The 27,023-nt window shown below is 46.2% G+C and overlaps 1 protein-coding gene across 15 annotated transcripts in view; it reads left to right on the plus strand.

Moving 5' to 3' along the window:
• Positions 1 to 26,303, plus strand: part of SVIL (supervillin) — a 255,989-nt gene extending 229,686 nt beyond the window's left edge. For all 15 annotated transcript variants that reach the window (XM_070381838.1, XM_070381836.1, XM_070381840.1 and 12 more), the window contains 15 exons: positions 619 to 755; positions 1,822 to 1,969; positions 2,091 to 2,236; positions 4,328 to 4,503; positions 6,985 to 7,129; positions 7,439 to 7,715; positions 13,513 to 13,664; positions 15,928 to 16,033; positions 16,611 to 16,818; positions 17,548 to 17,681; positions 20,530 to 20,685; positions 22,155 to 22,298; positions 23,636 to 23,760; positions 25,069 to 25,224; positions 25,325 to 26,303. In XM_070381838.1, coding sequence (XP_070237939.1) covers positions 619 to 755; positions 1,822 to 1,969; positions 2,091 to 2,236; positions 4,328 to 4,503; positions 6,985 to 7,129; positions 7,439 to 7,715; positions 13,513 to 13,664; positions 15,928 to 16,033; positions 16,611 to 16,818; positions 17,548 to 17,681; positions 20,530 to 20,685; positions 22,155 to 22,298; positions 23,636 to 23,760; positions 25,069 to 25,224; positions 25,325 to 25,411 — 2,297 coding nt within the window. In that variant the 3' untranslated portion in view covers positions 25,412 to 26,303. The remainder of the gene's footprint in view (positions 1 to 618; positions 756 to 1,821; positions 1,970 to 2,090; positions 2,237 to 4,327; positions 4,504 to 6,984; positions 7,130 to 7,438; positions 7,716 to 13,512; positions 13,665 to 15,927; positions 16,034 to 16,610; positions 16,819 to 17,547; positions 17,682 to 20,529; positions 20,686 to 22,154; positions 22,299 to 23,635; positions 23,761 to 25,068; positions 25,225 to 25,324) is intronic.
• Positions 26,304 to 27,023: the final 720 nt, after the last annotated feature.

A 27,023-nucleotide genomic window follows, 5' to 3' on the forward strand; every position in this document is an offset into this window, starting at 1 on the left:
TTCCAGTTTGTGTCTGCACGGCCACTGTCCTTTGTAGCACATTTAAAAGACCAGTGGCAAGTGCAGACCCCCGCCTCCGTTCCCATGTTGTAGCGTCAGGGCGGCACTACTGGTGTGACTATGGGAAGATGGAAACCATTTAGGAGAAGGTGTTGGAAGCTGCACAAGGCAAGGCTTCCCTCTAAGCTGGTTCCTCTATAGACTCAGGGTTTCCGAGAACCAAGAGGTTCTCTGAAGGGCGTTCTGATCGCCCGGCCCACAGCGGCTGTGAAGTGTAGGAGGTGGGCTGAGTGGAGAGAGACCAGGAGAGGAGCAGGAGAGGGGAAACAGGGAGTTTGCCAGCATCCCTGGGGAGGGAGCCTTAGTGGATCCACGTGCTGTAAGAGGACACCGCTAGTGGTCCTGGCAGTGACTCCTGGGACATGCCACCAGGGAAAGTCATCCACGAGGCTATGACCTACGCCCCCCGGGTCACGGGAGCTCAGCTGAGCAGAGACTGGTCAGGAGGCAGAGTCAGGAGCAGGGTTGCTCTGGATGTGAGGTGCATCCCGGCGGGTCCTGCTGGGACTGGGGCCAGGGCTCCTCTTGGGGAGACCGTGACCTCTGCCCCGTGTTCAGGAAGAAGACACGTGCAGACGCGGCTGGTGGAGCCTCGCGCCCCCTCCCTCAACAGCGGGGACTGCTTCCTCCTGCTCTCGCCCCATCACTGCTTCCTGTGGGTCGGAGAGTTCGCCAACGTGATCGAGAAGGCGAAGGTCAGTGTGTAAGCAATGAGAGTAGCTTGGTTCTGCGTCTCCTTTAGACACAGACAGGACATTCTTCCAGTGGCCAGACCCCTAGAAAGCTTCTCAAAGCCTCAGTGTCTCATTCAAGTGAGAGGGGATAGTCTTCTTTCTTTTCCGGAATGTCTCTGCAACAAGCCTCTCATTAAGTGCTTCAGGGAGATGTTTTCAAAGGAATCTGACCTATGCCCCAGGTTTTAAGTCCTGGTTCATCGTTTGTAGAGGAAGAAACTTTCTCTACATCACTTCTAAGTTGTTTATCCCGGGTGCTAATGAAGTTCCTTCTCTGATATACTGAGTGAGATTTTAATGGGAAAAGACCAGGACATGGGAATTTTTTTCTTATTGACTTACTGATTTTTAATTGACTTATAGTTGATTTACAATGTTAATTTCTGATTTACAGGGTTAATTTCTGCTGTAGAGCAAAGTGGTTCTGTTATACATACATTCTTTTTCATACTGTTTTTCTTCCCAGGAGGTTGAGTACAGTCCCTGTGCTCTACAATAGAACCTCAGTCTTTATCCACCCTGTATATGCTAGTGGCGTCTCTAATCCTAAACTCCTACTCCATCTCTCTCCCACCTCTCCTCCCCCTTGGCAACCACAAGGCTGCTCTCTATGTCTGTGAGTCTTTCTGTTTCATCGATAGCTTCATTTGTGTCATATTTTAGACTCCACATATGACATCATATGGTATTTGTCCTTCTCTGACTTCACTTAGTATGATCATCCATGTTGCTGCAAACTTTGCTTTTTTTTATGGCTGATTAGTAGAATGGGTGTTTTTAAAAGCATCATGGATGATCTGTTGAATTTAAGACCTGTTGCTCTAAAGAATGCATTCCCTCTAGTCCTTTAGTTACATTTCCTTGACTTTGTAGACAACCCCCAACCAGTGGTGCCCCTGGCCCCTGTGGTCACGAGGTTTTCCTTTCAGACGTGCACCATTTCTCTTCTCTGATTTCAGCCTTAGCCCATCCACCACCTGGCCTTGGACTTGTCTGCCCAGATAACTGTGCTCCTCTCTCTGTTTAGGCCTCAGAACTTGCGAGTTTAATTCAGACCAAGAGGGAACTTGGTTGTAGAGCAACTTACATCCAGACTGTTGAAGAAGGAATTAATACACACACACATGCAGCCAAAGACTTCTGGAAGCTTCTGGGCGGCCAAGCCAGTTACCAATGTAAGAGTTTACTGTATCTCAGAGAAGAAGACTGGCTACTTCTCCTCTCCTCCTTCCTTCTTCCAAACCAGCCGCTCTCCAGTGGAAAACATAACACCCCCTTACTGTTCTTATCCCAAAGCCGCCGGAGACCCAAAGGAGGATGAGCTCTATGAAACGGCCATAATAGAGACCAACTGCATTTACCGTCTGATGGATGACAAACTCGTTCCTGATGATGACTACTGGGGGAAGATCCCAAAGTGCTCCCTCCTGCAATCAAAAGAGGTATGGCGAGGGCTCCGCCTTGGCCCTGGGCTGCCCAGGAAAACAGACAAAAGTGCCCAACAGACACTAGCCAGGGTTAGTGCACATCACAGACTAGAGATATCTTGTTTGGGGTTTTTTGGCTGCACCTTGAAGCATGTGAGATCTTAAGTTCCCCAACCGGGAAACGAACCCACAGCCCCTGCAGTAGAAGAATAGCATTCTTAACCACTGGACTACCAGGGAAGTCCCCAGAAACATCTTTTTAAAGGCTCCCAATTTGTGACTTCAAATCATTGCTGCCATCTTAGATGCTAATTGTTTATTCACTAAGCTGTGTCTGACTCTTTGCGACCCCATGGACTGTAGCCCACCAGGCTTCTCTGTCCATGGGATTTCCCAGGCAAGAATACTGGATCGGGTTGCCGTTTCCTCCTCCGGAGGATCTTCCCAACCCAGGGATTGAACCCATGTCTCTTAAGTGTCCTGCACTGGCAGGCAGATTCTTTACCACTGCGCCTCCTGGTGCTAATACAGAGTTACAATGTTGTTCCCAGGAGGCGTGGGACAGTGAAGGCTTTTCTGTTTGGGGCCAAACATAAATATGACTCAGGCCTGTCTTTTGATTTTTGTATAAACATTAAACATCTTTCAGTCCTTGAGTTTCAGGAATCATAGGTGTATATATAATTTTTAGGTTTGCCAAGTAAACCCATGAATTTTTATCTCACATAAGTAAAGATTTATTAAATATAAATAATAAATATTGTTTTTTCTGACAAGTATTAAATATATTAAATATTTAATTTAATTTTATATTTAATATTTTATATATGTTTGTGGCCTTCCCCAGTGGCTCAGTAGTAAAAGAATCCACCTGCCATGCAGGAGCCACAGGAGACGTGGGTTCACTCCCTGGGTCAGGAAGATCCCCTAGAAGGGGGCATGGCAACCCACGCCAGTATTCTTGTTGGAGAATCCCATGGACCTAGGAGCCTGGCGGCTGCAGTCCAGGTCACAGAGAATCAAGCGTGACTGAAGCAAATGAGTACACGTGCATACGTGTGTTTGTGTGTATGTGTACAAATGTTTGTGTGTGTGTGAGAGAGAGTATATGCAGAACCAGTAAGTATTCTGAATGTTGAGAAGAAAGTGGAAGACACAATGGGACTTTAAATTTCATTGGGTAGAAAAGTATTAGAATGTCATCCAAAGCTAAATTGATTGTCTGATGTGAATGGGCATTTAAAGGGAGAAACAGTCACAGAAAAAGAAGTAATCAGGAATAATTTTAATGATAAGGTGAAATTGAGTCTAGTTTGCTTAGTAACTTAGTTTGCTTAGTAGTAATAATTCTATTCTTAAGTAGAATTCCCAACACAGGGATCGAACCCAGGTCTCCCGCATTGCAGGTGGATTCTTTACCAGCTGAGCCACCAGGGAAGCCCAAGAATACTAGAGTGGGTAGCCTATCCCTTCTCCGGGGGATCTTCCTGATCTAAGAATTGAATCGGGGTCTCCTGCATTGCAGGCAGATTCTTTACCAACTGAGTTTTCAGGGAAGGTTGGAAATGAAGACAGGAATTATTCTAGGAAGAACAAGCAACAGGCATGGAAATAAGAAATAGCATTGTGTTCTTGTATTCATTCAACAAACCCTGGTGAGCCCAACTGCAAATATAAGTACAGGTTTGTCTCTGCCCTTGAGGGTCTCGGAATTGTACAGGGCGGAGTCCTGTACAATCACTGGGTCCTCAGTGCCACGTGAGGTTGCCTGTATAAGTTAAATGAGTGAATGACAAGGGAAGGGAGAGAGTAAGGGGGACGGAGGAAGACGTGCTTAAATAGCTCTTATGCCTCAGAAGTGCTACATGGCCTGAGCCTTCAGAGGAGGGGTTAACTTGGGCACTTAGGTCAACAAGACAGAAATCACACCCACGGAATGAAGGCTGGCTTGGCAGGATGGCACTAGCTGCCAGGTCTCTTTGTGTCTGTACTGAATGCTCCATTAGGATTTAAATCATCGCCTGTCTGGCTCACTGTCACTAGAGACTCTGGTTCAACTAGAACTTGTCCTTGGAGTTAACAGATTTTTCTGTGCCATTTCCCCAGGTACTGGTGTTTGATTTTGGGAGTGAAGTTTACGTGTGGCATGGAAAAGAAGTCACATTAGCACAACGGAAAATCGCCTTTCAGCTGGCAAAGCACTTGTGGAATGGAACCTTTGACTACGAGAATTGTGACATCAACCCGCTGGATCCTGGGGAATGCAATCCCCTCATTCCCAGGTACTGCCGGGCCCTTGGCCACCTCCCCCCACCGCAGTGATTAACCATCACCTTTCTTGGGTTTTACTTTCCATAAATGATCACAATGCAGTACCTTGATTATTCACAAAAGGAACGGCGCTTTAGCTTTTCCCTAACAAATACAGAAGTACGGATGGAGAGGTCGTCTGGATGGTGTTCCTGTTGTATTTCATTTCTTAAGGTAAATCGGTGCCACCTGCAGCGTTCAGGTGCTGCTGTGCCAGATGAATAGCAGTTGTTTAAGCAAATGCCTTGCTCATCGGAAAAGCTTGCCAAGTCCTGGAATCCAGCCATGGATCTGTGGAAACCATGCCTCTGTCTGGTTTCATACCTCCCCAGCATAGCCCTTGAATTCCAGGATCCACTATTTGTTTAGATGAGGTTTTTGCCCTTTTAGGGGGAGGGAGGATGTGGTATTGAAGTAATGATTGTAGTTATTTCCTACAGTCTACTGGACTTTTCAAAGTCATCTTGGAGAAGCGGCCAAAGATGCACAAAACTCTCAGAAAGATGATCTTGAGGAAAAAATTCTTAGATCCAAAGGATCAGTGTTTTTTATTTCATAACTACCAGGAAAAAGAAGTGCCTTTAAATTATGCATCCCACATAATACATTAGAAATTGATGTAAATGGCACATTGAAACTGCTTTTTAATGTCTTCCATTGAATTTATATACAGATTTCAACTAACCTACCTAGTTTCCTGTTTTAAAATCCAAATCTTGATTTTATTATTGTCATTATAGAAAAAATCCAAAATGATGTCAGTGTAGGTGAAAAGTTTTCAAATCCTTTTTAAGCACATTTAACAAAATTAGTACTGAAACAACTAGTTTTTTTAAGAACTAAAGCTAAGACTAAAAGGAATATTTTACTTGCTATAGTAAAAGAAAAAAATACCAAAGCATAAAATCTGTCTGATAGACAATTTGGTCATGACGTCATCTGAGATCTGAAAATACAGAGGAGTGGGCATCCCGCCTGCTGGCTCTCAGCACCTCTGAGACCAGAAGCTCTGGGGGAGCTCTGGAAAAAATGCATTTGGTGGGCCCAGCCCAGGAGATGTGCTTTTGATTCAGGTGGGTGGGGCTCATGTGTCAGCATGTCTTAAAAGCTCCCCAGGGATTTTAAGGTGCAGCCAAAGTAGAGCACTCAGCCCTTCTTAACAGACAGGAGACCAAAACCACTGAGGAGTCATGGCTTCACCCAGCTCAGACCCACGAGTCAGGACAGAGAGGAGGGTCACCAGCTTCACGCCCTCACACTGCAGATGCTGCTGGCCGTGCTCCCTGGCTTCACAGTATCCAAGATGAATGTCTAAGCTGAGACCAAAGTGCTCGTTCTGTAAGCACCTCAGCAAGTCTGCAGAGTGGAATTTATATAAAAGACAGTCACTCAGCTATTTTCTGCTAAGGACCATAGTCTTCAAGGTAGTCCTGAATTTTCCACAGTTGCTGATACTTGGTTCCTGAAGTCCCACCAGAGTCTGCAATGGAAGTGTTTGTATGAAGTGCCTCATCCTTTTGGGTCCCTTTGAAAACAGGCAGCCCCTTGCTCTGCCTTAGCTGTGATGCCAGAAACTGTGGTCTGGACCAAATAGGACATGATGAAGCATGGGCCACCCCAGGGCCCAGGAAGCACTGCCCGTCCATCTGAGGGACCCAGTTCACAAGCCAAGGCTGATTAGGAAGGATGAGAAACACCTTCACCTTATCCTTACGGCTCACCCTCTTCTGCACGTCTTTTCTCAGCTCTCCCTATTTCTAAGTTAGCTGTGTTCCAAGCTCAGTGCCGGATTCTGAGATCCCGAGACAGTACAGACCTCCTGACCGGGCTGGGCGGCTTCCTTTCTCTTTTCATTGTGTTCTGCTCAGCTGCTTCCCATCCAGTGACCTAGACATAAATGTGCACAAATTCACTCTATGATCTATGAGGGTATGTTCATTTAGGGAACAGAGGAGAATTTTTCCTGGAGACTGGCAGTCTCCATTGTGACATGACTTAAGAGAACTCAGGGTGAACGCAGATCCCTCCCTCTATTCACGGACTTGAAGGAAACATGCTGAGGCTCTCTGGATGGCCGTGGGCAGAATAAAGCAGGCGAGAGCGACACGCCTGCGACTCCGGCCTTCGCTGAACTCCCAGACTAGCCCGTTGCTCTCCGGGACCCCGACGTGAGGATTTGCTAGAATGCAAGTCCAGTCCTGAGGTGGATCACGTCACATTCAGGCACATCAACTCCAGGGAAACAAAACCATGCAAGGTTTCAGGCTAAAGTAAGAAAATGTCATTTATCAGGTCACATCAGTGAAAACAAACCATCCATTCTGTATACTGTTTACGTATTTGGTTTTCTCACTAGCCACGTGTGCTGGGTTTGGACTTCTTAATTTCAACGTGACTTATTTAATCTTGGTTCTTTTCCCATCCACTCCTCCCACCCCACCCCCACCCTGCAGGAAAGGACAGGGGCGGCCCGACTGGGCAATATTTGGGAGACTTACAGAACACAACGAGACGATCTTGTTCAAAGAGAAATTCCTTGATTGGACGGAACTGAAGAGACCTAACGAGAAGAACGCCAGCGAACTCGCGCAGCACAAGGTATGCAGGATGATTAAGCCCCAAACCTCAGAGCTCGGTTTGAGTCCATGCCAAAGGGGCTTGGATGCTAAAAGCCCTCCTGGGGTTTGCTAGTAGAACAGCAAACCAGTTTCCAGCTACATTCTGACTCCAGGAGGTGAAAATAGCTGTGTTTCCACCTCCAGGTTTATAGGTGTCGCATTCAGAGTCATGGTGTGTGTCCTCTAAATGCACCCTTTCCTGAAATGCACTGGACAGCCTGAACGCCATCCTCTGAGGCTGTCCCATCACCAGAGGCAGCTGAGCCAGCATGTCTGCGTTCCCTCCTAGGACGATGCCCGGGCAGAGGTCAAGCCTTACGACGTGACACGGATGGTGCCGGTGCCCCAGACAACAGCCGGCACCGTGCTGGATGGGGTCAACGTGGGCCGAGGCTACGGGCTGGTGGAAGGGGACGACCGGAGGCAGTTCGAGATCGCCAGCATCTCAGTGGACGTCTGGCACATCCTGGAGTTCGACTACAGCAGGCTCCCCAAGCAGAGCATCGGGCAGTTCCACGAAGGCGATGCCTACGTGGTCAAGTGGAAGTTCATCGTGAGCACTGCAGGTCAGTGAGCACTTCTGTATCCTCCTAGCCCCACCATGGCCATCGTGGCCGCTGGATCCAGACTGAGTGCGTGTCTGCCCCCAGCCGCCAGTGCAGGGGCCAGTCTAGTCATTCCTCATGATGAACCTTGGGAATAGATTCCTAACACCCCAGCTTGGCTAGCATCCCTGGTGCTTCCCTCTAGTCTCCTGGCATGGTAAGGTTTCCCGGCCGCCCTCCCCTGCCCCATCCCCGAAGGTCTTCTAGAAAAGCAATGATTTGCCTCTGCATGACCTTAGTATTTACCCCGTGATTGGATGCTTTAAATGGAAGGAACACACGGCTGATGGTACAGCACTGAAACCAAATGGTGTCGTCACAGTCAATCCGTGCACAGAAAGATTTATTCAGACTGAAAGAAGTATTTCCTCTAAGGCTGAGAGTCCTAACAGTGCTCTATGTACCTGGCAGGGTAAATACATGGTCCCACCTCCCATGGACCCCACAGTGCTGTGCTCTTCACATGGCAAAAGAGCAAAACTCTGCATGGTGTGATTTGCACTAGGGGCAGTGAGGGCGGAGAGCGGTGGACTGGGGAGAAATCATCCCTTTTTCTTGCCAAGAAGCTGCCACAAGTCAAGTGATCCAGTGTCCCTCATTCCTACGCGTTTAGAGACAGTTTATGTCACAACTTGGTGATTCCAAGTTTCACTTGCCAAGGGAGTTTAGTCACCTCCTCCTGGCCCCCTTGCCGTCCGGGTATGGCTGCCCCACGGGGCACAGGGTGGAGGCCACTGGTGGCTTTCAAACACTGACTTAGAACCATTTGGTTTTACCTAATTTATCCACTATACATCCATTAATCAACAGGTGGCATTTACTGAGCACCTGCTCTATAAAGAGGACACTTTTAAAATTTATTATTGAAGTATAGTTGATCAACAGTGCTGCATTAATTTCTGCTGTACAGCAGAATGATTCAAATATATATACATACACATATATCCTTTTTCATGATTTTCCATTATGGTTCATCCCAGGATATTAAATACAGTCCTGTGCTGTACAGTAGGACCTTGTGTATCCTTCCTGGATTACTAGTTTGTCTTTGTTAATCTCAAACTCCCAGTCTACCCCTCCCCGATGTCCCCTCCCGCTTTGGCAACCGCCAGTCTGTTCTTTATGAGTCTTGTTTCTGTTTTGTAGACAAGGTTGTGTGTGTTGTATTTTAGATTCCAGATACAAGTGATATCATACAGCATTTGTCTTTTTCTTACTTAGTATGATAATCTCTCCATCTGTGTTGCTCAAATGGCATTATCTCATTCTTTTTTCTGGCTGAGAAATATTTCATTGTGTGTGTGTGTTTACACCACATCTTCTTTACCTATCCATTTGTCCACGGACATTTAGGTAGCTTTCGTGTCTTGGCTATTGTAAATTGTGCTTCTATGAACATATGGATGCATATATCTTTTTCAATTATATTAACAGTTTTTTCCTGGATATATGCCCAGGAATGGAACTGCTGGATCACATGGTAATTCTTGTTTTAGTTTTCTGAGGAACCTCCATCCTGTTATCCACAGTGGTTGCACCAACTTACATTCTCACCAACAGTATAGGAGGGGGTTCCCTTTTCTCCATACCCTCTCCAGCATTTATTTGTAGATTTTAAAATGATGGTCATTCTGAATGGTAAGAGGTGATACTTCACTGTGGTTTTGATTTGCATTTCTCTAATAATTAATGATGTTGAGCATCTTTTCAACTGCCTACTAGCCATCTTTATGTCTTCTTTGGAAAAACGTCTATTTAGATCTTCTGCCCATTTTTCAATTGGGCTGTTTTCTGTTGTTGAGTTGTATGAGCTATTGTGTAGTTGAGAGATTAAGCCCTTGTCAGTTACATCATTTGTCAGTATTTTCTCCCATCCCATAGGCTGTCTTTTCCTTTGGTTCCTTGTTTCCTTGGCTGTAAGTCTGATTAGGTCCCATTTGTTTTTGCTTTGATTTCTGTTGCCTCGGGAGACTGACATAAGAAAACACTGGTGTAATTTCTGTCATAGGATGTTTTGCCCATGTTCTCTCCTAGGAGTTTTATGGTATCAGGTCTTATATTTAAGGAATAAGAGACTTTTTTAGGGACTGCGTGACTGGACAGTCACAGGACATAGGACTGGACACTCAAGACCCCTTTTCTCCCCAAGAAGGCCTCCCAGCTTGGAGGAAAGGCCCTAGACCCAGGGACCCTACAGCCTGGGTCTGAATCCTCTCAGGAGCCACTAGCTGTGCAAGTTGGGGAAATTTACATAACCTGTCTGAGCCTCGGTTTACTCGCCTGGCACATGGAGATTATAATACCCTGCTTGCCAGGGTCCTAGGATCGGGTATGTGGGATGTTTAGCATGTAGAGGTGCAGATATCATCACTGCTGACCTTTTCAGCATAGCTCCTGCATTGAACTGGAAGATGAGATACCATGGGTCCACCCCAATGACAGCAGTTCCCAGAGGGTCTCTGTTGTGGGTTTAAACTCTGGGGTGAATTGCCAAGTTGGACACTGAGTACTCATCTGTGCTGCCTGGCAGTTGAGACAATCAGCAGGAGTTTAGTGGGATAAGACCTACTAACCTTTGATGTTGTGGACGTGGGACCAATAAGGAGCAACTTTCAAGAGCACCCGCTGTCCTCAGCCTTAAAAGTAGAGGAAGGGAAGGGGCTTGCTGTTTTACAAAACCAGACGGGGGAGCTACTGTCTGAAATTTACTTGTCTCCTTTTCTTAAAAAAATAATGGTCAGTGAATGGATGACTAAGTCTATATGAAAATGAATTTAAAAAACAGATCTCAGATTTCTGAGAGGCCCCTAAGAAATGCTGATGTGACCTGGGCAAATACTTTGTGTTTCTCCCCAGTGAACACAAGGTACATGTCACAGCCAGACCCTGCGGCAGGCACCTTTATGGACAAAGTGACAGCTTTGATGAAGCCCAGCTGCGGAGGATTAAGGGAGGCCAGGTAGCGTTCAGATTCCAGGCCATCCCTCTGGGAGCAGAAAAGCACAGCCTAACAGCATTTGCAGCTGCTCTGTGGTCATCACAGAAGCCCTGGCCCCTTGTGACAGCTGGTCCAGTCCCCACATCACTCAGACCCACAGGGGCTGCCCCTGCAAAGGGGACTGAATTCAAGGTGCCCTTCTGGGCAGGCCCAGCAGAAAGCACCTCCTGGTGATACAGCACTGTCGCCCTCTTGGCTGACTCTGGGACGTCTGCTCCTTGGGACGTGAACTGTGACCAGGGAGACCAGAGGCCCCAGTGGTCAGTGTCCTGCCCCAGATGCCACCTCAGGTGCTGCAGGATGTGGCTCAAGTCCCCACAGGGTCAGGGAACAGGCAGCTTGGGGTACCCAGTGATGCTGGGTCAGGGGGCCCCATGCAGGAGTCAAGTTCCTATTGTAGGAGGCTGGCTGCAAGACCACGTGCTGAGCAGTTCACGTGGCTGAACAGCCACCACCTGTTTTTTGTTACTTCTAAACGCAACTCCTGATAATGACCTTCCTCTCTGAAGTAGGTGGATGGCAGCATGCAGCGACATGTTACATTCAGCCTCGGTCAGGGCTGCAAAGATGACAGTCCAGAAGTTCTTAATATAGAGCTTAACTAATACAGCTTAACCTTTGCTAAAACTAAAAATCAATACATGCATCAAAAAGTAAGTTGTACACAGGATTAAATTCGGGGTATGCTGAAGAAAATCGCAAGGAAAATTTGTGAAAACTTTTATGGAATATTTTTAAGGGAATATAGTCCTATTTTAGGTATATGTAGGCAAGCCCATTTTGGAATGTTAGGGTGCACAACACTGATTATTTAATTATGAAAATATATTTAACAGACTGGTAACAAATTCTAAGACGTGTAAACTGCTGTGATAACTTTTAAGCATCTCTCTCCCTAGTAGTAGTCTAACTGATGTGACTAATTTTCACTGCTTTGAAGAGTGTGGGATTGCTAAACAAAGATAACTTCTGGTCCTACTTAAATTCGCAAAACTTTCAACGAGTGGCTTCCAAAGTAATTGTGGACATGTAACATCTATTCAGGGGGTGGTTTCTATTTGCTTGGTGCACCTAGAAGTACACAGATTTGACGATTTCAGGTTCACAGTAGAAGGTGCTAAGGCCTGCGCTTGGTCAGAATCCTTTAAGAATTATCATAATCATTTATGAAAGCTGTTTGAGTACTTTGATAAAAAGACCAGAAGAAATCACATAAATATGGCCCCTGATCACTCAGAAACTTGAAATAACTGAGCTTTCTTCTTACCTTCAAACCTTAAGACAACTGTGATTTTGTCAATGAGATTAGGGTTGAGAAAAATTGAGATCATACAGAACCAGAGTCCGATTATTATTTTTGGTATTTTTGTTTTTAAATATTTTATTGGCGTTTTATAGTTGCTTTACAATGTCGTGTTAGTTTCTGCCGTGCGCAAGGTGAATTACCTGTGTGTGTACATCTATGTATATCCCATCTTTTTAAAACTTCCTTCCCATATAGGTCACCGCAGAGCACTGTGTAGAGTTCCCTGTGCTATACAGTAGGTTCTCATTAATTACCTATTTTATACACATTACAATATAAACGTCAATCCCAACCCATCCAACCCACCCCCGCCCCTTTCCCCTTTGGTGTGCACGTTTATTCTTCCTGATTTTTAACATATACGGGTATCACAGGCACCTGCATCCTCCCTGGGTTGATCCCACCCGGACCACCCGGGCACGAGTGGAGATCTTAGTCTCCTGACGTCACTCAGCCTAGAACGCTCTGCCTCTTGGTCACGGTCATTCAGGCCTCTCTTATGCACCTCCTCCCAAAGGCCTTCCCCACCAGGCACTCCAGCAGCGCTCAGCCTGCCCCTGTCACATCCCCCGTCTTCTCCTCTCAGTAGTGACACCCTCTGAAGTCACCTTGCTCATCATCATTGCCCTAGCACACAGTAGGTGGTCAGGAAATATTTACTGAACACATGAGGGAGTCTGGAGACAGATCTCTTCCTAAAGGTAAAGGTTTGGGGTCTGAACTCCTGTCTGAAGTGACTGCTCACCCAGATCACTGTCCGTGACTGTCCCTCAGTGGGGTCTGCCTTCCATGTGCTGCTGTGGTCTCTCCAGTGCCTGCGAGGTCCTGGCAGTGAGACTAATCCAGCCCTTCATCCTGGCTGCAGCCCTGGTGGCAGTCATCACTTAAATCCCGTTATTTTGTGAAAGTGATAGGTCCGCAATTCGTCTCTCCCATTTCTGACATAACTTGGAGACTTCAAAGTTTTTTTCCTGAAGTCTTAGCAGATGACATTTCTTTGTGCTTAAAGCTGGCCCAACTGTTGTTTGCAGTATCTTTTCTCCACCAGCGGATCGTCTGCCAACGGTTGGTGAAACACGGAAATTGTGCTTGTGTCATCAGGCACCCCAGGCCTGCTCTGGCGTCCGCACTTTTCTGTTACACACACCTGGATGGCCTACTATCTCCCCAGATGATAGATGTTTATCTTGGGGTATCAGGAGGGCCTGGAGATCATTTTCCTCCAGTTTGGAGGCTTGGGGTCCATTAGCTGGAAGAAAGGTGGTTTCTCTCCCTTCCAGTGGCCAACCAAGATCGACATTCCCTCCATTGTAAATGATTTATCCCCAGCCCTGCACCCCAGGGTTGCGCCTCTACTGTTTGTCCTCAGAGTCTGGAGGCCTGAGCTGCACACTGGCTCTTCTTGCGGTTTATCCCCTGCCCACCCCACGCTCTGCTGTTCTTTGTGTTTGCAGTGGGAAGCCGGCAGAAGGGGGAGCACTCGGTCAGGGTGGCTGGCAAAGAGAAATGTGTCTACTTCTTCTGGCAAGGCCGCCAGTCGACCGTGAGTGAGAAGGGCACATCAGCTCTGATGACAGTGGAGCTGGACGAGGAAAGGGGGGCCCAGGTAAGTCCTGGAGGCAGACGTGCTGCAAACAAGGTAAAGGAGGGCGCCTGGCTTGTTTCCCTAAGGACCTGATTCTAATGAACAAAGGACAGCATTGTCCAAAGCCTCCTTAGTCTTGATCCGGCTTCTCTGTATTTCAGGCTCCGTCTCCTCTTTCATCACCTCCTGGCCAGGAAGGCAGACCTCTTATAATATGGTCTTAAATGGCAACCCACTCCAGTGTTCTTGCCAGGAGAATCCCAGGGACGGTGGAGCCTGGTGGGCTGCCGTCTATGGGGTCACACAGAGTCGGACATGACTGAAGCGACTTAGCAGCAGCAGCAGCAAAGTTTATCTGCAAATAATAAATCTACAAAATTAAGTTTAAAGAGCCCATAAGCGTTAAGTTTTCACTTAACTGATCATCAAGGAATTGTAAATAGGACAAAGATGCCACTTTCCACTCCTAAAATGGCAGAAGTGTTTTAAAAGAATGGATCCAGGGCTGGTGAGGATTCAGGAGGATGCGTGCCCATGCCTGTCTCTGCTGCAAAGTGTAAATTGAAACAGCCACCCTGAAAGGCAGCTTTGGCTTAAGAACCTTAAAGTGCTCACACACTTTGATCAGTTATTCCACTTACACAAATCCATCCTCAGGAAATATCAGAGATGTATGTAAAGACTGAGTCTTCCCATGGCAGCCTGGGTGATTTTCCTAGGACCCTTCAGATCATGCCCTGCCCTCTGTTCTCCGTCACACCCAGACCACCCAGGGTCAGTCCTGCACCCTCCAACCTCGCTTGTCTTGTACGCCTGTTCAGGCCACTCCCACCTTTTTATGGCTCCCCCTTTCTGCCCACTGCAGGGCTTTTGCAGGGATCTCCCCGGCCTGGCACTCCCCTGGGTTTCCGTCTGGATGTCACCTCCTTATGCTTTCTCCACCTTCTCTGTCCCTTTGCTTTATTTTTCCACAGCACTTACCCCAACGTAAAGGGACGGTCACTGTTTACTTATTCTCTGTCTTCCTCTCTAAGCATGAAAGAAACTGTGTCTATCCTGGTCTTACCTACCCCATAACCCCAGAGCCTGTGTGATGCCTGGCAGGTACCAATGCCCAAAGTCAAAGGTTTTGAAAGCATTCCTTTTTAACGTTTGGATTATCTAACCTTGGGTCCCTTCCTTTATTATGGGTTATTAAGAGTTGATTCTGGCGTTTTGGAGATCTTAGCATCCTTTTACTGTCTTGGATGAATAGTTAAGAAAAACATCAGGAAAGAGAGCAGAGGTATTTTCTCCAGAAACAGATCCACAAGCACTCAGCCTTCAGGTTCCTAAGAACCAACCCTCTTCCCTAAAAGTATTTAATGCATATTTTTTACTGTGGACTATATTTTCCACATAATAGCTGTTTGTCACTGAAAGCTAATTTATTCCTCATAGTGGATCATTTCAACTGCTTTTTTGAGGGGGCAGGTAGAGGCCATAAGCAAATGTTTTATCGTACCTTGGAAATCATCCTTAGGGTTTTGAGTCTTAATCCAATTGGAGCATTTCATTTTCTATCAATCCAGTGGGTGAAAAATCACTGAAGAAACAGAAACCACTCGCACAAAATGGCCCTTGATGATGCACAATAGGTCCTGAGGTTGGTAACTTACAGTGAGAAACACTCCTGCCTTTCAATGCTGCCCAACTGCCAGGCTCTGTTCAAGTTTCCTGTTTAAGGGAAAATGTCTTTGGCAAAGTGAGTCAGCTGACTCAAGCCCCGGTTCCTGTTACTATGTTGCATCCCACACTGATGGGTTGACAGACGCAGTGACTGAGGTGCCCTGGGTGACAGGCCCTCTGAGGGGACGAGAGGCTGCAAAAGAGAGAGTTCTTTTCCCCAGAAACACTGAGTCAGTGGCTGGTCATTCTAACTGCTGAGACGTTTTATTAGAAACATGTTTAAATTAATCACATTATATCCCTACTGCAGAATATCAGAATTCATGCTTTAAAGGACATGTGATGATAGAAAAACACTAGGTGAAGAAAATCAAGGTATAAAAGCAACATAAAACAGCAATCCTACTTGGAAACATATACACCTGAAAAATACTTTGTATGATAGGAAAGCTGTACTCTAGAACTGTAATAGTGTTCTCTATAAATCACGGTATTATCACTGGCTTTTATTTGTCCTTCTCAATATTTCTCAGATTTTCTACCCGGGCATGTGTTACCTGTACGACCACAGCACCGGCCCGTGACTTATCACTCTGTCATGTGTTTCAATCGGAAGGTCCAGGTCCTGCAGGGCAAGGAGCCCCCCTGTTTCCTGCAGTGCTTCCAGGGGGGGATGGTGGTCCACTCCGGGAGACGGGAGGAGGAGGAAGAGAACACACAGAGTGAGTCACTCTTACTCTTGGAATTCGCTTCTGTTTTTCCTTCGGGGAAGGTATTTTTACAGGGGTGGCGGTTTGGAGTAAGTCTCTCTTTATGTAGCTGAAGGCAAATTTATAAGTTTGCCTTATAAATCAGCTTTATGGGGCGCCCACACCCCTCCCCCTCCTTCTGTGGAGTTGCCTTCAGAATCCAGCTTTGCATGCAGAAGGCCACAAGTTGACCTTAAACTGGATCCTGGAGGGAAAAAAAAAATCAGTGACTTTATCTTTTAAATTATGAGATTTCTGTTGAGGAACATCTTTAAAAAAAAAATCATCACAGCTTTCAAGCTTCTTAAAATATGCCTGGTTACAACTTACCTAGGTCTTTATAAATTTTGTGAAACTGGTTTTTCTGCATTGCGAACTTTTGGCAACCTGTTTCTGAGTCCACAAAGGTTTGTTTTCTGGACCTGAGTTAGAAACCGGCCTCGCCTCCACCTGCCCCTCCAGACACAGGAAGGAGTGGGGCTTGGGCTGCCTGGCAGGGTCCCCTCCCTGCTCAGTCGCCTCCTAACTGTGCCACTGGCGCCCCCTGCAGGTGAGTGGCGGCTGTACTGTGTGCGCGGAGAGGTGCCTGTGGAGGGGAACTTGCTGGAGGTGGCCTGTCACTGCAGCAGCCTCAGGTCTAGGACGTCCATGGTTGTCCTTAACGTCCACAAAGCCCTCATCTACCTGTGGCATGGATGCAAAGCCCAGGCCCACACGAAGGAGGTCGGACGGACTGCAGCCAATAAAATCAAGGACCAGTGAGTGCCGTGTGTGTGAGCACCTCTCCCTGAGCGAGGGCCTCCAGGGTACAGGCTGAGGATCCCAAGAACCCCGTGGATGCCCCCATATGTCCAGCATGACTCAGCGTGGGGAGGTCCCCATGAGGTCAGGGGCCCTGAAGGTCTAAGTTCATGACACACATTCAGCCCAAACCTCCCCTTGAGGGTTGTCCCCACTTTCTGAGGATTTACCTGCTTCCGTAAAAGGCAGAAGACCCCTTCAGAGGTGTGATTTGGCTCTTGAATTATCAGCCTGGGTTCTTGGTTATTTAAAAGAGAACAAATTTCAAACATCATTTAGGGGATCAGAGCTGGTTTTGTCAGAGGTGTGGAAGGTTTGCAAACACTCAGCTAGAGAGAGCTGGGACACACCCACTGTGTCAGACTGTCAGGTGCCCCCTCCTTGGGGACAAGGGTGTCCGGGAGACAGCCGCCCAAGGGCATTACCAGAGTCCCCAGGGCAGGCGCAATGGATACTGGGTTCCCTTCCTTTTCCAGGCAGGTGCCCACGACCCAGAGACAGCACACTAGACAGCCCCAGGTGAGAACCCACTCATATACTACAGAACAGGCTGTCATTCATTATAAGGACCGTTTTAGTTGGAAAGCAGGAAAGATGCTGAGCCAATCTGTAGATGTAGTCTGGAATAATTTTGTCCTGCCCACAGTTCCAGGCCTGATAAAAACTATTGGCCTCTCTCCATGCAGATGTCCCCTGGAGGCCGGGCTGCACAGTAGCAGCAAAGTGACAATTCATGAGTGTGATGAAGGCTCAGAGCCCCTGGGGTTCTGGGACGCTCTGGGGAGGAGAGACCGGAAAGCCTACGACTGCATGCTTCAAGGTAAGCCTACAACCGGCACCTCCGAGCACCAGCTTCCTCAGTATCTAAATATTTATGCACACGTGCTCCACACAACACACGAGGAGTCCAAGGCCGGGTCTTCTCGGGCCAACAACCCAATAAGAAGACTAAATAACATTTATCACTAGTTATGATGCCAAGTAGATACTGTGTGTGTCAGGGCAGAGTTGTTCATAGAGAATGCTTCTGCCAGGAAGTGTTGCACAGAGCTCCAAAGAGGACAGGGCACTTCCTGGAGCCTTGGATGTGTAGCCGTGACTTGCAGAGAAGGGAAGGAGGGAGAAGCATTCCAGGAAACCAGATGGGCACAGCATGAGCCTCTGGGATGAGGTGTTTTTGGTTTAGCCAGTGCCCAGGGTGCAGAGAAATAGTGGTGGTTTAGTCACCAAGTTGCATCTGACTCTTTGCAACCCTCTGTCAGGGGGTTTTTCCAGGCAAGAATACTTGAGTGGGTTGCTGTTTCCTCCTCCAGGGGATCTTTCCAGCCCAGAGATCAAACCCATGGTTCCTGCAGTGGCAGGCGGGTTCTCTACCACTGAGCCACCTGGGAAGTTGTCCTGGGAAACTGGGGTTTAAATGAGAGTGGGTCGGTCTTGTCTTTGAATACACGAAATTTACAGGTTGACATACATACAGAACAACATAAGAAAAGCGAACAATTACTAAGCAGTTTAGGCTGAGCTAGGCCCTGGCTAACCACCGGCTACATGTTCCCTCACCCCATGCTCACAGCCCAACCTAGAAGCTGCCCTGGTTCACCAGCAGGGAAGCTGAGGCCTGGGAGCTTAACAATCTCAGCCCAGGTTGGACAACAGTGGGATGTCCTTGTGACCACACTGTACTGCCTCTTGAGTTTTACAAACTTTTCCGGAAGTTCTTAAAATATAGTTGATCCTTGAACAACATAGAGGTTAGGGGCTAAGCTCCACCCCTCCCCCCCCCCCCACACAGTTGAAAATCCATATATAACTTGTTATTTGGCTCTGTCAGGGCTTGGCTGCCCCATGGCCTGTGGGATCTTGGTTCCCCAACTGTGTCCCCTGCATTGCAAGGCAGAGTCTTAACCCCTGGGCCACCAGGCAAGTCCCTACATATAACCTGTCACTCCCCCCAAACTTCACTACTCATACCCAACTGTTGACTGAAAGGCTTACCAAGAACACAGAGTTAACACCTAGTCTGTAGGTTGTATGTATTATATAATTCTTAAAAAAAGTGAATGTAATGAAAATTATAAGGGATGGAAATTACATTTACTATAGGATACTATAAATTTCTGTTTATGAGATGAATCATTTGTCAGTACCTACATCAATATTGTCTTAGTGGATACAAAATACTCTAGATGTTATATGTATTACTAATACTAGACATCAAAAATTAAAAGATATTGTGAAACAAATTTGTATTTATTTACAGATATTGGGTTGGACAAAAAGTTTGTTTAGGTTTTTCCATGTGTTATGAAAATCTTGAATGAACTCTTTGGCCAACCCAATATAATGAATGATTCATGCACTGATAACAAAAAAAGCAATAATATGATTACTTTATATCGCCTAGTGTCACTGATACAGCTGCTTCTCAGCACCCCAGCTGATACACTAATGAATGGTTATAACGCTTTTATGGCATGCAGCCTTTCAGTCACAATAGTCGTAATAAACTATTGAAAAGCACTGTTACATTTTTATAAAAATCACCTACCCCTAAAGATAACTGATACACAACTTCTCCAGTTACAAGAGACATGCAGACTGCATAGTAATTCTTTGAAAAAAGTTATAGAACAGTAAGAAAACTTAAATTAAATATCACTCACCTTATGCCTATGTAAAGGTAGGTATCTACATAGATCTGATGCATTCATGACATACCTAAATTTTATTACTTTTTTCAATATTTCTAGGCTATGCAATTTGTCTGCAGGTTTTTCAAGTTGTCACAAATCTCCAAAAGATTTTTCCAATGTATCTATTGAAAAAATTTATGATGAACCATTTCCCAAAGCCTATGTTAATATTTATAGAGTTATGACTGCAGGTATTTTATGAGTATATATGCCACTCTCTACTTAATAGCTGGAGAACTGAGTTGTTTCAAATTTTTCTCTAAAGTTGTGAATAGTTTTCAAAAGAATTATCTGCATTTGTTTCTAGTTAAGGTAAATTCCTATACCTGGAACAACTGTGGTGAAGTTATTATAAAGTCTTACAGTAACATCTGCAAGCGTCCCCAGAACACTGGCACCAAATTCCATTCTTACCATTGATTGTAGCCCACCTCACCAGCAGTTTACAAATGTGTACATTTCACAGCACAGTCACATGCTTGGTTTATTACTTTTCCTCACTGATGGTAGAAATTATGATCAAACACTGTTATAACTTAATGTTTTAAATTAGAAGTACTGTTAAATGCTGTCTATATGTATTTCTTAGCCACATATACTTCTGTCTGGGTGAATATTTTATTTGTGCCTTTAGCACATTTTTAGATATTTATTATTATTACATTTCTTTATATCCTGCTAAAGATATGAACAGGTTTCCATATTTCCCATTTTGTCACTTGTCTTTTCATTTTGTTTGGTTGAGGGTGCTTTCTAATGCAGTGTAATTTTTCATTTTTATGTTGTTAATGCATAAATCTCTTCCTGAATTACTTCTTATGCAGTTATGATTAAAAAGGCCTTGCCCACCTCCAAGTTCAGATGAATTGTACCCCTTTTTACACTCGTGCTTTGATCACTTCATGTCTTACATTAATTCTCCAGTCCACCTGGAATTTATTTGTCTTTAGCTTTTTGTTCTCTTTTCTTTCAAAGATCCTGGAAATTTTAACTTCACACCCCGCCTGTTCATCCTCAGCAGCTCCTCTGGTGACTTCTCAGCCACAGAGTTCATGTATCCCGCCCGAGACCCCTCTGTGGTCAACTCTATGCCCTTCCTGCAGGAAGACCTATACAGCGCCCCACAGCCAGGTACGGCCCACAGAAGGGGGGAGTCGTGCTGAGCCAGCAGAAGGCTCACCTTCTAAGAAGTCTTTTTACTTTGCATCTAGTAAGCAGTTTTTATCTGCCAAGTACACTTTCTTATATTATCGCTCATGTAATCCTCATACCTCCCCATAACCAAAGGAAGATGACCTCAATCACGTATTATAGTATAAAAAACTGACCCTCGGATACTCAACTCACCCAAACTCATCAGTTAAGAATAGGTTGAGTGCAACTATGTCAGGCATCAGTCTCTGCTGTTCTCTCAGCTTTCCCTCCATCTTCCTGATTCATGTTCTCATATGGCTGCCCTTGCTCCAGCCATCATGTTTCTGTTCAAAAGAGAAAAAAAAAGAGTGGGGGAAACTGCAATGATAGCCAAGTCTCTCCCTTTTATTGGGTAAAGCAAAAGCTTTCCCTGAAACCCTCAGCTGCAAGGGAACCTTGCCAGAGTAGTAGGAGCAGGGGTTGGGAGCATCTTTGGGGTGAACCCCAGAGTGGTGTCTACAATTCCAGGCTGCAGAGCAGGGCCAAGGCTCTCTCCTGTGCCTCCGGATCCCAAGGTCAGGGCTGTTTCCACATGACCTCCACCACAAGACAGAGCCTCTGTGCTGTTGTGGTTGGGACAGTCACCAGGGACTGGGCTGCAGACAGTCGTGTCTGAGGTCAGCTGTCCCAGCCTTGGGGCGTCTCCGCTCTCACATTACAAGAGCCTGGAGTGGCATCAGGAACCTCATGGACCCTGGCCACCCCGTCGCCACCTGAAAAGCTTGCCTGGTATACACGGTCATACTAGGGAAATATTAGCTAGTGTCTTATAAAGGGCTGCCACCCACCTCTTCATCCTAAGGCTCAGGTTGGGTCTTCAGCCTCCACTGGGCTTTTCAGTCATGTGGTTATCACAGAACCCAGAGATGAGAGCCAGGAAAAGACTCTGGTGAGCTGAGCCCGCGGGTGTGAGAGGCCTTGGCGACGTCAAAGAAGGGTCAGGCTAATGGTTTGCTGGAGAGAAGAGGATCTCCGCCCGCCCATTCCTCCCTAAAGGAACCGTGGACTCAGGTGGCCTGCTTAGCAGGTCAAGCATGGGCAGGGCAAGCGCGACGTGCTCCCCAGTGTTTAACATGCTCTTGGGGGTCAGTGGTGCTGACAGCCCCTCGGGGGTCACGTGTCTCATCTATCCCAATCTTGGCACCTGGCCAGGACCCAGAGAGCCACTGCGGAGTTGGGAGAGGCAGGAAATTAAGAGGAGAGGAGGAAAGAGCCTACCTCGTCAATGCCAGCTCTGCCTCAGGCTTTGCCTGATTTGTCCCTCGAAAGCCACGTCACCAGGGGGACCCTCCCTGTGGCCCTGAGTTTACCTGCCAAGGGGCTTCTCCCACTGACCATAGTGGCAGGGAGGGAGGCACCGGTTAGGCTTGGGGAAGAGTCCCTGACTGTCTGCTCTGCCCTCGCAGCACTTTTCCTTGTCGACAATCACCACGAGGTGTACCTCTGGCAAGGCTGGTGGCCCATCGAGAACAAGATCACAGGCTCCGCGCGCATCCGCTGGGCCTCGGACCGGAAGAGCGCCATGGAGACAGTGCTGCAGTACTGCCGAGGTGAGGCCCCCAGCAGTGGGCACCCTCCATCAGACACCCTGATGGCTTTCTGCAGACTCACTTAGAGACCCGGGCCAGGCCTCCCTTTCTGTGGGTGGCACTAGCCTGGGGAAAAAACTGCAGTCAGCCATGAAACCGACTTTTTTTTCCCCTGGAACTTTTTGAGGCTTATTACTTTTGAAATTAATACATTCTAAGCTGCCAACATGAATCAGATTTCTCTTTAAATTGAAGTCGAGTAAATGTACAATATTATATGTTACAGGTGTATGATACAATGATTCATGATGTTTAAAGGTTATACTCCATGTATAGTTATTATAAAACATCAACTATACTCCCCATGTTATACAATGTATCCTGGTAGCAGATTTTATACCTAATGGTTTATACTGCTTAATCCACTACCCCTTATATTGCCCCTCCCCATCTCAACAAACTAGGGAATATCTCTTCTATTGGACTGGCCAAAAAGTTCTTTTGGGTTTTTACATAACATCTTATGGAAAAACCCAAATGAACTTCTTGGCCAACCTGATACTATAAGGCCATCTATTATTAACCTGTCACCCTCGAGATGAACAGCTGAGTTGTGGGATGGTAGCCTGGTTAAAACCCTCCTGCACTCAGGGTTAATCATGCTGAGGGACCCTGTCAGGGAGTAGAGAGTGCCCCCAAATGGGCTGGAAGGCCGACGGCAACCTTTCTGTCATTATTAGTGTTACATCTGCAAAGAAAGGTGTGCAGTCCATTCGTGGCTTCTCTATTATACCATCCACCTGAAACTGTTGGTCTTTTATATAAAATGAAGATGCCAGTAATTAATTTGTCTTAATTTTTAAGACCTCATTGATTAGTATTACTGAGTATGTACAGTCTATTTTCTCGAGAAACTCTTTCATAATAAAATACTAAATTTCCCACCAAACATTTAAGCTAAAGCCGCTTCTAAACTGCTGTCATTAGCTGGTTAATTCCCACTGAGCTTGATGCTGGGTCAGGAAGTCGGAGGAATATTTGACGGGTGAGTCCAGGAGGAGGAAAAGGAGCCCCCAGACACCACAGAGAGAGCCTGTCTTTCCTCCCATCCAGGGAGGGTTCTGTTAGGGTCAGGAACCTTAAAGTCAGGGCACTTCCAGGCAACTGTATGCATACCTATATGCATGAAGTTAAACATCTTATGTAAACATCCTCCAGGCGGGGTTGCCAACTACTCAACTTACGTTTTAAGCCTGAAGTCAAGAGATGCAAACAAAAGATTTCAGGGGAAATCAGAGAAAGACAGGGCCTTCAGGGCCACGCCAGGTCTGTGATGTCTGCCTTCTGTGTGACCGCAGGGAAAAACCTGAAGAAGCCGCCCCCCAAGTCTTACCTCATCCACGCTGGCCTGGAACCCCTGACCTTCACCAACATGTTCCCCAGCTGGGAGCACAGAGAAGACATTGCAGAGATCACGGAGATGGTGAGCACCCCTCCTCCCCGGTCCAGGGGCTCCCTGCCTTTCAGGCTGTAGGGTGGCTTCCCCTGGGGACAAAAGGCCAACTGCGTTTTCACGTGAAAATGCGATTCCTTGTTCACGTGTTGACCAGTCTACACAGAATCAGCGTAGGGAGAAGAGAAGCCTAAGGAGAAGTCAATGAAAATAACTGGGTAACTTTCTACACACCATGCTCAGGTCCAAACAAAAGCAAAGGTGAACTTAATTACTTTGAAGACAACACACAAATAAAAGCAGCCATCTCTTCTACCTGTTAAAGATCCATTGCCTCTTTAAGTCCATATAAAGCACCACAGAACAACCCCGTCTCAGACCTCAACCTTGGGTTCAAGGAGACATAGAATAACTCCATGATGAGTTCACCTGCTCAGGTAACACAGGGAGTGAAGGTGGTGTGAGCCTGTCCTGATGCAGGATGGTTCGACTCCTCTTTCCTGCCATCCTTTATCTCCATGAGGCATTTATCATAACCTCTATTCACCAAAACACATTATTAGCCAACATGTTATCCTTCCCAGCTGCACCGAGAAGAGGAAGCTTACCGCAGCTCTGTAGAATTTCTTAATGTATGGGTTTTGAACACTGCTCACAACAGCAGCCCCAAGGAAGTTTTTTATTTGGTGGGAGATGACGTGGGGATATTTGATAGGAGGTCTGGATAACTTTAAACAAACTGCAAAAGTGTGCTGCTGCTTGACCACAGAGAGGGCCTGCTTGATCTCCGCTGCTGATCCTAAGCTCTCTGGAGCCCGGTGGACTTTATCTTCACAGGTGGGGTCTCAGGCTGCCTGGGAGCCAACAGGCATGGTGAGGTGTCTCTGTGCACAATGGATGTGTGACCCAGGACACCTCGAAGCTCTCTAGGTTCAAGGACATCAATCAGTGCCATCCTGTGCACTCCATTCAGCCCCAGCACATTCTAGATGGATTTTCTTACCTTCTTTTTCTACTGAGGATTAGGATATGGGATCTGAGGTATAGAGGGGAGGGTGATTCTTTTTAAGGTTAATAGCTTTTATATATTTGTAAGCACATTCCATTATTTGCATGCTTCTGATGTCTCAGCTTCACATGTAATCATCTTCTTGATAATTCACTCATGTGATAGGCCCTAAACTATTTTGTTGATGTATATGAAAACCCATGGAAGGGTGAGATGGCATCTCAGGCTAGGGTGGGGTGGGGTGGGGATGGGCCAGGTGATATACACAGCACGTGATGAAATATGTGCAGACATGGAGGTCCCCCTCTTGGCTCCCTCTTCTTCTCCAGGACACGGAAGTTTCAAATCAGATCACCCTAGTGGAGGATGTCTTAGCCAAACTGTGTAAGACCATTTACCCACTGGCCGACCTCCTAGCCAGGCCACTCCCTGAGGGAGTTGACCCTCTGAAGCTGGAGATCTATCTCACCGACGAGGACTTCGAGGTAAGCGTTTCTTCTGGGTGGGACTGCATTTGAGTGTCGCGCATGGCTTGTCAGAGGGTCCGTTCACTCAGCCGCTGGGCATTTCTTTCTCTCCTCCCAGTTTGCACTAGACATGACCCGAGACGAGTACAATGCACTGCCCGCTTGGAAGCAGGTGAACCTGAAGAAAGCGAAAGGTCTGTTCTGAGTCAGGAGATGCTGGAGGAACCTGGGTGGTCACTTTCAATACTGATGGACCAGGAAAATGGATGTTTTAGTGGGGGAGCCTGGTATTTTTAAATATGTTTTTTCATCTGCATTTTTAAAACCTGAAGTGACCAGCTCTCCTGCTTGTTTGGGAGTTGTGTATTTTGTAAATGTTCCAGAGAACTCTCTGGGAACATGCTTTCCACACGTCAGCAGGTGATGTTCGTGAGGTATCCGTGGCCCTACACGCACTTATGCAGCAGGTCCTCAGTGGCGGCCACGGCACCGCCCTCCCGCTCCAGCTCAGCGTTGCCTATTTTTTTTGAAGCAGTTCTCTTTATAAAGTGTTATTTTGATAGTTTGTGGATTCTAAAATATATATATATTTATATAAACACCATATAAATCAAATATGTATTTAACAAACCAATATGTATTCATTCACTTTTAAGATTTTTTTTTTTTGGTGTCAAAATAATATTAAAAGGCAGTTGCCTCTGTTGAGTTAGTTCTGCCACCTGTGTGTACTTTCACCCACGTTCAGAAGCGTCTCCTTTGGTGTGAAGTCTGACTCGTTCTGAGTGCTGCTTCCGGTGCTAAGATGAACAAAGGCTCTTAAGAATCTGTGCGAATCCACCTTTCTACCTTAATATCGCCCCCAAATGTATAGTGCCTTGTTTTATGTACAGTTTATATACAGAAAAGTTTGCTCTGCATTTTTTGACGATGGTTTGGAACAGTATCTACAATTTTACTCTAAAATAGTAGAAATTTCAAAAAAAAAAAAAAAAACCAACTCTATTTCTAATACCTGTTGTAAACATTATACATGTCATTTGGTGACGGAGGAATCCAAAATAAAAGCTTCAGAATAAACACAACTATGAACTGGGTCACATTGAGTTCCTATCTGTAAACATTTGTTTGTAAATGTTAACCTTGTACCACTATTTCACCATTCAGTATTAACTGCTGTAACTTTTAATGCAGCTCAGGGCAAGATGGAATACAAGGTCATACAACCAGACAGATATTCAGCCCATAAAATGAGTTGAAGACATATTTTTTCAAGTCATAATTCAACAGAAGCTCTTTATCTTTAACTATAGCTGTGTATCAAATTCAAGAGCTCAATGCCTTTTTAAAAATACTGCATATATAAGGTAGGTAGAAAAACATTAAAAACTCACCAGCTTTTATGTTCTAAAATCCAGGGTCCAAGGGAAAAGAATCTGAAAAAGAATGTATGTGTAATTTAATCACTTTGTTGTGGACCTGAAACTACAACAACACTGTAAATTAACTGCAATAAACAAACCCCAAATCCATGGTTTTGAACAAAGACCACATACCCCGATATGAGTTGTTACCACCACCCCCACTTTGGTCTTATTAATAGTTCATGTATCGATTCCGTGATTTCTTCAAACTCCATCACTGACCATATGAGCCCCCTGTCCCCCAAGACTGCACTAGGTCAGGGGTCTGTACCTGCTCCTGGCCCCACCACTTGACGACTGTGTGACACTGGGCCGTCACAGAACTGTCCCACCTCCACCTCCTCTTCAAATCAGCACTGCAACTGCCCACCTCCTACGACTGATTTTTACCAA

This window comes from Bos mutus, chromosome 13 (assembly GCF_027580195.1).
Source record: "Bos mutus isolate GX-2022 chromosome 13, NWIPB_WYAK_1.1, whole genome shotgun sequence".
NCBI lineage: Eukaryota > Metazoa > Chordata > Mammalia > Artiodactyla > Bovidae > Bos > Bos mutus.